This window comes from Diabrotica virgifera, chromosome 7 (assembly GCF_917563875.1).
Source record: "Diabrotica virgifera virgifera chromosome 7, PGI_DIABVI_V3a".
Lineage (NCBI taxonomy): Eukaryota > Metazoa > Arthropoda > Insecta > Coleoptera > Chrysomelidae > Diabrotica > Diabrotica virgifera.
Genome location: NC_065449.1, coordinates 78,665,561 through 78,678,732, shown reverse-complemented (window position 1 = coordinate 78,678,732; position 13,172 = coordinate 78,665,561). Strand labels below are relative to the sequence as shown.

Here is a 13,172-nt window from a genome sequence, read left to right as displayed (position 1 = left end):
CAGTTAAAGTGCTTGACACACTTTCAAACGAATTTCATCCAGAACGGGGTGTCAGACAGGGATGTATACTATCGCCACAATTATTCAATATATATGGAGAGCATATTATGAGGAGAGCACTTGAAGGATGGGAAAAAGGCATCTCAATAAATGGTCATAAAATAAACAACCTACGTTTCGCAGATGACACAGCCTTTCTTGCAAATAGTCAAGCAGAGCTGATTGATCTTATACGACTGGTTGAAAACGAAAGTCAAATATTTGGTCCGAAATTAAACATATCAAAGACAAAGATCATGAGAGTGGATAGACTACATAACAATCATCCACATATATCCACAATTGATCGGTTTGAGGTTGTGAACTCATACTTATATCTGGGATCATTAATCACAAACACAGGGTCACTACAGGAGGAAATAAAACTTAGATGTAATCTAGCAAAAGTCGCCACAGCAAAAATGACCACAATATGGAAGGACTGTCAAATTTCAAGAGCGTTAAAGATGAGGTTGATCAACTGCTTAATATTCCCAATACTGACTTACGGATGTGAATCTTGGACCCTGAGAAATTCGGAAAGAAGAAAGATAGACGCCACTGAAATGTTCTGTTGGAGACGAATGCTACGAATTCCTTGGACCGACCATAGAACAAATAATTCGATTTTAAGAGAGCTAAAAGTTAGCCAACGGCTCTCCAGTAAAGTCCATCTCCAACAATTAAAATACTTTGGACATGTTATGAGAGCTAACACAGAAAACATGGAAACACTCATTATACAAGGAAAGGTGGAAGGCCGAAGATCTCGAGGAAGATCCCCAACAAGATGGATCGATCAGATTACAGGAATATGCAAAAGACCTATGCATGAATTAAAAGAAATGACCAGAGGCAGAGATCTTTGGAGACGGACAATACACGACATCACGTCGACCACTACACTCCCTCCGGGGGGTCAGGATTGAAGAGAGAGATGTGTTGAACTAATTACAATTACAGTTACGTCGGCTTAGTACTTAATTGAGGATGTACCGCGCGTTACGTGCAATCTTCATCAGATGTTTGTAGCTCAAATGACTGGTATCAAGGCTTAATATTTAGCGTGTCAGATCTTCCGCGTGTTTCTCTTTATATCAACAAATGTTATGTGACACACCGTCCTTAGTGGGTCAAGTGTGTATTATATAAAAGTATGTATATTGCAAAGTTAACAGAATAGCATTGTGTCATCGGGCACGCATATACAGGGTGTTTGGTAAAGAATGGGCCATAGCTTAACCTTAGATTCCTGAGGTTAAAATAGGTCGATTTAAGCTAACTTACCTTTGTACAAAAGTTGATAATATCCGAAATACAGGGTGTCAAAGTTAAACTTTTATTTTATTTATTCTTTAATATTTCCTAACGGGCAAGGGATAATAACACGAAATTTAGTAAACGGGTGTTTTTTGGGACGAGAAATCTAAATTCGGCGGGTGTAATTTCCTCACCAAAATAATCTTTTGCCTGCGTTTATAAGGGTATGTCATAATCCCACAGGTATTTTCCTCACCAAGACCAAAATGGTTATTTCAGTTATTTCAGGTAGCTTTTACTAAAAGGCAGTCAATTGAATTATTTATCTACTATTAAATTACAGTAGGTACCTATAATTATAATAATTAATTAATTAATTATAGTATTTTATTTTTAGTCACAATTGGAATTTTGACAAAAATGGCATGTTTAATAGAAAGTGATCGCGGTAAACCTTACGCGGTATTCGTATTTGAAAATTTTATTTTTTATAGTTTTAAAAAGTGAAGAAGTGTTCTGGAGGATAAAACAACTTGTAGTGCGAAATTTTGTACTATTGGTGCAACTTTTACAATATCTAGAAGTACATAATCATGAACCAGATTGTCAGAGGTTAGATCGAAAAATTGTTTCTAACTATTGTAAACGTAAAGCAGAAGAGAATTGAAAAACCAGCAAAAATTATACGCCAAGCACTTGCAGCTAATTTGTCTGAAACAATTACTACGATTATTGTCAATTTCATAAGAAAAAATATATAATTATCGACGAAAAATGATGCCTGGTCGACTTCCTTCCAATATTGATGAGGTTCAAGAATTTGTGACGGGGTGTGCTCAAAAAACAACCAAGAGGGAAAATTTTCTCTTTATAAACTGTGTCAAAAGTAGGATAATTGTATTTAGTTGTGAAACAAATATAAGTCTTTTAGCCACATTGAATTTTATTATATGGATGGCACATTGCAATTATTCATTATTCATGGGCTAATTAATGGGCATTATATTTCTTTATTATACTGTTTACTGCCAAACAAAAAAACAGAAATTTACAACAATATTTTTTATTTGTTAAAATCAGAAATTTTTAAAGCTCTCAAAATTGAATTTAATGTTAGTAAAATTTTTGAAGATTTTGAAAAGGAATGCAATCATTGAAATGTGTCCGAACACTAAAATACATGGTTGTAAATTTCACCTACACTAAGCTTGGTATAGAAATATCTTGGTTTCTTGATTTAATATCAGAATATAAAAATGATTCTGAAAGAGGCAAGTGGCTCAAACATACTTTTGGCCTTACATATAAAACCAGAAGACGTATCAGATTGTTTTGTGTTTGATTTAATGTCATGCAAACTAGGAAATGAAATTTAAGATAGATATGTTGATTATTTAGTTAAAACTTATATAGACGAAAATGCCATATTCTCCCCATATTTGTGGACAGAGGCAAATTCTTCTGTTATTCGTATTACGAATGCTTGCGAATCTTTTCATTCGCATTTTAATTTATCGTTTTGTAATACGCATCCATCCATATATATTTTCTTTGAAAAAATTAAAGACTTTCAGGTAGTTACGTATGTTAAAATTTAAAGTTTGCATATTGCAAAACCTATCAAAGATAAACAAGTTAAACTGAAATTTAAAAATGTAGTAAATTTATTAATAAGATATCAGTCTAATCAAATGACTAGAATGGATTTTGTAAAGTGTCTGTCTTATTATAGTAAATATTAAATAATAATTTATACGTCTTGCATATTATCAGTAGTAATTGCACAAGAGCTCTGAAATTATTGAATTTTTCCCGAGTGACACTTTGACAGTTTTAAGTCATTATTATGTCAAATTATGTCAAAGTGTCACGAGAGCAAAAATTCTATATTAATTTCAGAGGTCGAGTGCAATTTGTTGCGATTATTTCATGAATAAAACTGTTCAAAACCAAAATTTTATTGTAATTTATTTATGTAAGTACCATTAAACACACAGTTTTTATAAATATTTGACGATTGAAAGTCATCACTTTTATAATTTTTAAAACACTAGTTGTCATTAATGTCACTAAATGTATTTTTTCGTAGCAACGAAGGGCATCTGACGTAATATACTTAACGACGGGAGATTATAAAAAATTATCGATTTAATTCAGATTTCTGTAGCTTTCTATTGGTCAGAATCTCCTATGAATGAAATAATCTTTATTATAAACTATTATTATAATGTAAGGATGTAAGGAAATTAATGTCTTGTATTCGGATTTCGGATGCTTTCATAATAGACATTCTTAAATTAAACCTATATTTTTATTTTATTACCTGAGTGAGTTGGTGAGGAAAATACCTACCGGATTAATAGGAACCTTTAAATTTGGTGAGGAAAATACCTGTCGGATTATATGTTTTTACTGGTTGGTGAGGAATTTACCTCCGCCCTCTAAATTTGCCACCAAAAATGATGTATTGCCCAGAGGGCGCCACATACGCCTTTCATCGCTCATTAAATAGGTTTAACTTTTTTATTACCCCCCCCCCTATATACTTTTTGAATCAAAACTTTTATTCTCTTAATATTTTTACTTAAAAAAGGTATACTACATTCATCTCGTTAAACTCAACCGTTTTTGAGATAAACGCATTTTAAATCTGGGAGGCAACATAATTTTTTTGCATGTTATCATTGTAGTTACACCCGAAAAACAACTTACAACCATAAAAATTTACAAAAATGTATCGCAAATTTCTTCAAATGGAATTTGCGATGCAATGACATAAATATGAGAATTGGCACAATTATTTTGGTTTCAAGTTTATTTTTCGGGTCTAACTACAATGATATTACGCACAAAAATATGTTGTATCACAGATTTAAAATGCGTTTATCTCGAACACCGTTGAGTTTAGCGAGATGAATGTAGTATACCTTTTTTCAGTAAAAATATTAAGAAAATCAAAATTTTGCTTTAAAAAGTGTGTAGAGTGGGGATAAAAAAATCTGAACGTATTAAATGACCACTGAAAGACGTATGTGGCGCCCTCTGGGTAATACATCATTTTTGGTGGCGAATTTAAATTTATCATCCCAAAAAAACCCCCGCTTACCAAATTTCGTGTTCTTATCCTATGCCTGTTAGGAAATATTCAAGAATAAATAAAATAAAAGTTTAACTTTGACAACCTGTATTTCGGTTATTATCAACTTTTGTACTAAGGTAAGTTAGCTTAAATCGACCTATTTTAACCTCAGAAATCTAAGATTAGGCCATGGCCCATTCTTTACCAAACACCCTGTATATGAAATTATGCTCTCCAGTTTAAAAAGTAAACAAAAGTTAAAAAAATGTTTTGGTTTCTATAATTAAATATAGTAATTCGGTACTTCGTTAATATTTTAAGATTTTAAGTATTCGAATATTGGTAAGATATTAATCTTACCTCAACACGGTATCAGGCGGTGTTATTAAATAAACGCCGTACGCCGCGTATAGGCTTTATGCAGCACATCGCGTCTGTATGCTTAATACAATAAATAATGGATGCAGTGACTTATGGTCGAAAAACATGGAAGGCAATAGTAAACGCGGCAAAGACTCGCGAAGAGTTGTAGCGCCATTGATGATGATGATGATGACTTATGGTACGCTAACCGTAGCATGCAACTGATGTAAGCGGCATCACGCGATGGCTACTAATAAACGCCATACGCCGCGTATAGCGTTATAACGTACCTACATCGTGTCTGTATAATTTATACAATAAACAATGAATGTGATCTTGATTGTACGCCGAATGCAGCGTGTAACTGATGCAAGGCCAGTGATAAAAAAATCTGAACCTGACCTTGTACTTGTATGGTGTTTATTGATGACCATAGTCAGTATGGTTCACAACGTTCTGTAGTGACTAGGTCAAGTTGCCGGCGATCGACAAACGCTGTATGCGCCGTATTGCGTAACGATGTACGCGGCGTACAGCGTTTATTGAAGACCACAGCCTTAGTCTCTGCCCGTATAGGTTCGAATCTCGTACACAGCGTAACTTTTTTATTTTTATTTTGATGTATTATTACTTCTTTATTTCAATATAGTTTATGCAAGTACAACGGGTTTTCGTTTATTAAAAACCGATATATCCATTGGGATTGGGACGCTGTAACTCAAACTGCCACTAACAAAATGGCAGTATTATTTACTTATGCAAATAAATGAACATATTAAATGTAATTCCCAACTTGAAATTTGCTTGGAATCTGGAGTTTGAAGTTATAAATCAGTTCTGTATCAGGAGGATAGTAAAAATAGATCTGTGGTAATATATTTATTGAACACAAATTATTTGTAATACACAGGGAAAATACATTTCTAAAATATATTCATCTATAAATATCTTATTCATTCATTTTTCTCCAACGGTTCATTTTATGACGTACCGTTTCAAAATTAAATTCTCTAGCGGCGTTTGGATACCTAGAAAAAATATAGAAAATTATTTAGTTTGAATTTAGTTTAGTTTAAATTTAATTTAGTTTAACAATGTAATATTAGTTCAGTCGTTAGAGATTTGACCTCTAAAAATCAAATGAACAAGCTAAATTTTGCTGAGAATGTCAATTTTGAAACCTCAAAAAAAGATGCAAAAAAGTCTGCCATGTCTACCCAGGGCTTCCCCTTAAAACCCCGCTGGTAGGGAGGAAATGCAAAAGAAAAAATATTTCAAACAAGAAATGTACACAAGATAATTTTGAACAAAAATGTGTATTAGCACCGTGTGTGTAGAATGAACCGTTCTCTCAGAAACAACACTTGAAGCGAACGTCGATTTTGTATGTCAGGTACGAGCGCGAAATCAATTCAAATAAAATTTGTATTAACTCGACGGTAAAAATTCGATATGTTTTGATCAGAGTGCCCTATCGACAAAAATCAAAATGCGTTTTGTGCACTTGTGCAATCGAAAAGACGCAGTTTTAAACCTTTCTGAGGGGTAAAACGGCACCGCCTTTTGGGGGGTGAAATACTTTCAAAATAAGTCAGAAAATGGATAAATTCGCTAATTATTCTAAGCAACTTTTGTTATAAGAGTTTCTTCACTAAGTTAATACTCTTTGAGTTATTTGCGAGTGAAAATGTTCATTTTTCAACAAAAAAGAAACACGTTCTTAGACGTTTTTTTCGCAAATCACTCAAAAAGTAAGTATTTTATCGAAAAAAAAAATAGTCTTAGCAAAAATGTAACACAAAAAAGGAAAAAGGTGTACATATGAAGTCTGTAGACACAATAGAAGCAGAGTTGTAGTTCGTGAAAAGTAGGTTCTTATTCATCAAATTACAAATCGAATGTTTCAACGTGAAATAACCAAAAAATGAACCATTTTTCGGGAAACTCATTAAAACTCTTTTAAAGTGTTTAGAAAGCTTAATTTTTGCTTTTTTATAAAAGTTTCTAGCATCAAAACTAAGCAAGTTATCCAAATGAAATTAATCGTTATCGCTTTACAACCTACTTTACTTCTGTATTGTATATACAGTGATGAGCGCTAATAACCGGCAAAATAACGTAAAAAATGGAAAACATAATACATTGTGAAAAAAAGATATGAAACTAGTAGAGGTAGGAAATTATCGGTATCAACCTATAAATTTACATTACATTACGATATTTCTCACCTTTATACATTAGCTTAAGAACTAGTTGACTTAAGTCATAATTATAGGTAGGACGTCGAAAAACATTTCATTTTAATTTCCCATGTTAGAACAAACCATTGAATAAATTAAGACAGATGCTAGTAAAATAAACATTAATTAGCATCCATTTTAATTATATCTAAATCAAACTAATAATAAAAATAACTCAACTAAAATATTTTACTAAACGTCATACGTATAATATTATGACTGAAATCAAGTAGAGCTAATGTCTAAAGGTGGGAAATATCATAATGTAATGTAAATTTATAAGTTTATACCGATAATTTCCCACCTCTATTAGTTTCATCTCTTTCGATTTCACAACGTATTTTGTTTTCCATATTTTTCGTTATTTTGCCGGTTATTAGCGCGCTCATCACTGTAGGTGATCAGTAAGTTTCACCGGTGAAAGTGCTTATTTATGAAAGGGCTGTAGTTGAAAGGGCTTGAACGAGTCACTAATCACGAGTGTGTGCAAACTTTGAACAGCCGTATCTTAACCAATTTTTACAGAAAAAGAATCCAAAATATTCAAAAATGCAAAACCTACATGTTTTTGCTGTTCGAGATTTTTCGTATCACTAATACTTAAATTGTTTATTTTAAAACCAAATGTTTTAAACAATACATAAGTACAGTAAATTGTAAAGCGGTAATGAATAATTCCATTTGGGATGCTAATTAGGGGATGATTTTCACGAAACCCAAAATGGATCTACCTAAACTTTATCTCTAAATAAGTAACATTTAAAATAATGAAATATTTCCATACTATCTACGTACACACTGTATTCTTTTACTTACATTTCAGAAAGAGTAGCATATACAGTTCGACTGGGCACGTTCGGATTCTTCAGTAGAACCTCCTTCAATTCTCTCAAAAATACGATTTTTTCCTCAGCACCATGATCTGGCGGATGATTGTGAGGTTTGTTTACTTTTATATCGTGGATTGATCCATCGTATGGTATAACAGCTCTAGCATGACAACCCAATCGTTTATATTCCAAACATCGTAAATAACTAAAAATAATGTTAAAAAAGTAATGGTAGGGGAGCCCAAGGGGGAATTTTGCAGTTACTCCAGCGCGTCAGATTATCACATGGGGAGAAACACCCTTAGACTTAGACCTGGATCCCGCGTACCAAAAAAAAATATTATGATCAATCTGCAATATTATGATATATGATTAATAGCAAGCTGAAAATTTGTTAATGGCTTAACGGTGTCTAGTCGGACAAACTTTGATGTATGGGAACACTGGCACAGGGGAAGTTTTAATTATGGAACAGGTTAAAAATTTGGAACGTCGGACTACGAAAACGTTCCATGTATTTTGTCGGACAGAACTTCCAACTGATTTGTTACCATTTCATTAAACTTTCATGCAAAAATCAGACTGGTGTTTATCACCAACTGGCCATTTTAATGAGTGGAACACGAAGAACATGTTAAATGACAGGAATCATGTTGGTTAATAATAGCAGTCTGATTTTTGCATGAGAGTTTAATCAAAGGGTAATAACAAATCAATTGGATATTCTATTCGACAAAATACATGGGACGTTTTCATAATCTGACGTTCCAATAAACTGTTCCACAATTAAAACTTCCCCTGTTCCAGTGTTCCCGTACATCAAAGTTTGTCCGACTAGACACCGTGAAGCTAGTAACAAATTTTCAGCTTGCTATTAATCAACTTTTTTTGGTACGCGGGATCCAGGCCTACCTGTAAATGTACCTCTATCATATAAGGGGAGTTCGTTAAGGGGGTCCGAAAAAAATTTATCCTTAGAAAAACTCGAAATCGTCAGATTAAGATAAGGTAACTTAAGTACATGCAAAACAATGTATATTTCAAAAAATCTGACGATTTGAGCGGGGCGTAAGGAAATGGGCGAGTCACAAAGTTTCACAAAAAAAAAGCTAATATTGCGCGAAATGAACGTCAGATCGAAAAACTAAAAAATACATACGTGTTCAATATTTTTTAAAAATCGATCCAATGATACCAAACACGATCACCCACGAAGAGGGGTGGGGGGTAAATTTAAAATTTTAAATACGCACCCCGCGATATTTCGCGAAATGAACATCAGAAAAACTGAAAAATGCACGTATTTAATATTTTTTTAAATCTATCGAATGACACCAAACACGACCCCCACGGAGGTGGGGTAGGGGGGGTTACTTTAAAATTTTAAATAGGAGCCCCCATTTTTTATTGCAGATTTGGATTCCTTTATTTAATAAGTAACTTTTATTCGAGGCATTTTTTCATTCATATGTATATAATCGGAAAAAAATGATTGTTGGAAATGGAAAATTAAATTAAAAAATAGAAAGTCCCCCACTTTATGGAAAACTTAACGTTTTTTGGTTTTAGGACCTACTCTTCACAACCCAATAGGTCCCCCTAACGCTCGAGTAACTGCAAATTTAGCATACTTTCCTCCCCTACTATAAGTACAAAATCGAATCGAAAAATGTTACGTGGTTGTCAATCGATAACTACCTGACCCATCAGAGAAAACTTCGTTCAATATTTTTCGTTCAAAATATAATTTATCGTCAGTAATACTAAAGCCCTAGTTGAGCCTTCTCCTTTTCTCGAATCTATTTTGTTATGATAATATACTCTTTTCTCAACTAAACATGTTCTTATACCGTCTCTGACAGTATAAAAGACCAAACAGAAATCCATTTCATTCTCTGTGTGTTGAACGGAAAATAGCTAGGAACAGGTGAGCTGAAGCCCGTCGATTTCTTGAGTTGAACGAAATCGATAGATCCCCAACCCACCCAACGACTATGTGTGCTGAACGTAGTTATCATTATCCTACCATCTGATGCGTTGAGTTAGATACCTCCCTCCTTATGCATTTATTTCGCGTTGAGAAATAAATTTGAGTCCTAAGTAATTCCTTCGGTCGTAGGTTTATTATGCATGTATCGAATATTGTCAACCTTCTGAGGTTTACGAAAGCCCTATATGGGGAAGGTATGTTTAAATAACGAAGTAATTTCATTGTCCTTTTTTGTGTATGTTTAGATCAAAATAAATGTCTTAACAAAACCCAATCTTGTCTCCGACTATAATTTACTACTCGATCTTATCACACTTTCACTAGTCGTTCCTGTTCATTGTCAACTGTTGCCAATTTGCTGCGCCAATCCTCCTCGCATCCTCGTCTACACAATTCTTCCATTTCAGTCTTGGCCTCTCCTATTCCTTTCTACCAGATATATTGATAATAGGGCTCGTCTGGAGTGTAGCTTTCACTCCCTCTTGCCCACCTTATCTTATTTCTTTTATATTCCCTAACCAGCTACTCCCTTATATTTCTTGTAGATGTCAAAGTTAGACTGTCTTCCCCATATGCCGTTTTCACTGGCAGGTTACAAGTATTCTTAAAATCCTTTTCGCATCTTCATGAAGATCATAAGGGTGGGCAAAATGCAGCTCCTTTATGTATGTCAAGAGTCGATAAAAGTAAGTCTATGAAATAACTAGCGTAAAGCTAAGCAACTTGCCTTTTTTAGTTTTGGAAAGAGATGATAATCGTTGAGAGCTAAATCTCAGCGAATCAGAAAATAATTAAAAATATCACGCATAAATTTTTCGTTTGCAAAAGCAGTGTTGGGGGGTAACTAATGGAAAATCCCTTTTTTCTTTGGTAATGAGATTATTTTCCTTTTAATTTCTAGCTAAGCTAATGCAAACGTACCTGTCTTAGACTGTAAGTCCAGTACACCAGGTAGGATGGACTCGGTGGGGAAGCCCTCATCCCCAAAACGGAATGTTCCACTGGCTAATAAGGGGCGGCCTTTGGGTATATAGGATCATACGAGAGATGGCACTATGATATAACCACATAAACGCCCGCTGGTCAACTGAGAACGTGGCATAGGAGTTGCAGGTGTTATTAACTATACAATTTGTTGATTGTACATTACTCATACGCTCAAGCCGGGCTCAAACGACTCGTGTACTTGGCGAATAATCGTTACTTGCGTTACTTACTATGTCTTTTGGGAGGGTTACTAGAACAATTCTTTGACAATTAATAGTAGTATTAACATTATTATTATTAGTATTTGACAAATAGTACAATAATTGTACTAGTAACCCACTCACACAGAATTGCCAGTATACGCAAGTGACGATTATTCGCCAAGTACACGAGTCGTTTGAGTCCGGCTTCAGACATAAACACACGAGCGCACATACACATAAGCACAAATTCATATGTATATACATGCTCATCCACACCATGCTTAATCAGCAAATCACCAGACAGCCACACTACAAGTGACATAAACTGCGACTTACATAGTATGCTTGGTACAGGGAGAAAATGTTGCCTAAGCCATACTCCAGAAAGTTGGCAAACTAGGAGGATTATAACCATGTGTGTCGCTTACTTGGATTGTGTTCAATATTGGGAATAATTTTCAGTGTTGGATCTAGATCTAGATTATACTGACAGTTTTCAAAGAGCACAAAGAGTGGCTTGTGTTTGAAAAAATCTACTAAAAGTTTTTTGACACGATACATCGACGCTACAAGAAATCATCACATGATTTAGTCTACACTCCAATTTGAGTGTGGTGCAAATCAATTATTTGTTGAAATAATTGACTGAAAACGAAGAAGTGATTCTAATAGTGTTGAAGCATTACTTTAATTTTAGTTAGCAGTAAGCTTTTAAATGAAAGTTCTTTTGTACTCATCTCAACTTAGTTTTCCCATGGTTGGCAAAATATCACCAGAAGTTTTCTTTGGCGTTTACGACCGCACTAATTGAAGTCAACCATTTTCTGCTAAACAAACTTTACCACAATAATAAGTCAATTGGAACGTACACAAAAGTTTGGGGGCGTTTAAGGGAACAAAACCCCATAAAATTTTTATGGGGTGTACAAATTTCACTGTTAATTTTTTTTAAGATGTTCCTGCCATAAGAATGCCACTTGTCCATTTTCAATAAAAAATCTCTAAGAGTTTTCGATATATGGAAAAAAATATATTATCATTTTGTAACTTCAAAGGGCTGTAACTTTTTTATGTGCACATTTGTACTAAGGTAAGTTAGGTTAAATCGATATATTTTTGGTGTGATTTAATTTATGGCCTACATTTTTGTTACACCCCGTATAAACCAAGTAGTTATCGATCGATCTTCGTAATAATGTTTGAGACATAATCGGGCTTTACTGAGATTCAGAAAAAAAAATATTCAACCAAAAATACGTACATCATTGGCGGGTTTCCTTTGGTAATGTTTACGTGAAATACGAATCCATCAACTATATACCTTGGCATATTGGGTTTTCTTTTGATTCTTTGCAGTAAGTCCTTTGTATTTATATCTGGAATAAGGTAGTGTTAATAATTCAAAAATATAAACCTAAGCATGACCTGAACACTGAACAATAAAATAAAAATGCTCATGCTCTCTCAAAATGCTCATGAGTAAACATGTTACATGTTTTATATTGATGATGGTTGTATGCTTCTTTTCATGAGCATTTTTCAGTGCGTCACAAATGATAGAAAAAAAGGTAAGTCCGTGATAATACACATTTATGAGATTTATTCTAACATGACATTTTAGTTAAATCTGACAGTTGTCACATTTTATTTGCAATTTGGCATAAAAACAAATCAATTCTGTTTATTGCATTTATAAAATGGTATTTTCTTTGATTTGTATAGCCTTATAAATTGTACAGATTATATTCGTAGATATACATTATATATATATATATATATATACATGTATTATATAATTAGTAAATAATTTTTTATCTATTGACAACTAGAATAAATGTTATAAATGTCACCGACGAAATGTAATCACCGACGTGCGTTTTTTTCTGTCACATACAATTTAATGCGTTAGAAAGAAATCGAAAAACTGTGACGCACTGAAAGATCCTCATGAGAAAAAGCATATGTATATCAAAGTCAGGACATATATAGTTGGTACAGTATAAACCTCGATACACGTCATCCGCGTCATAGCAAATGACGTCGCATGATACCAATACAAAATATTTAAGTCATATGTCTGTTTCTTCTTCTTCTTTTAGCGAAGTACACTGGAATTACAGCCACTAGACATTTTTTTATACACTAAACTTTGTTTTTTAGCCAAGAGGAGTAAACTAAAAA

General features: G+C 33.6%; 1 protein-coding gene across 13 annotated transcripts in view; it reads right to left on the bottom strand.

Annotated features, from left to right (window-relative positions):
• Nucleotides 1-13,172, bottom strand: part of LOC114346561 (protein tramtrack, beta isoform) — a 245,363-nt gene that overhangs the window by 110,467 nt on the left and 121,724 nt on the right. Inside the window, exons 5-7 of one of the 13 annotated variants that reach the window (XM_028297322.2) lie at nt 12,253-12,367; nt 7,798-8,016; nt 5,606-5,769 (exon numbers count right to left, since the gene is read on the bottom strand). The exons of the other annotated variants lie outside the window; for them this stretch is intronic. Of the exons in view, the coding sequence (XP_028153123.1) occupies nt 5,691-5,769; nt 7,798-8,016; nt 12,253-12,367 (413 nt within the window). The 3' untranslated portion in view covers nt 5,606-5,690. Of the gene's footprint in view, nt 1-5,605; nt 5,770-7,797; nt 8,017-12,252; nt 12,368-13,172 lie in introns of those variants that run through there. 13 annotated transcript variants of the gene reach the window in all.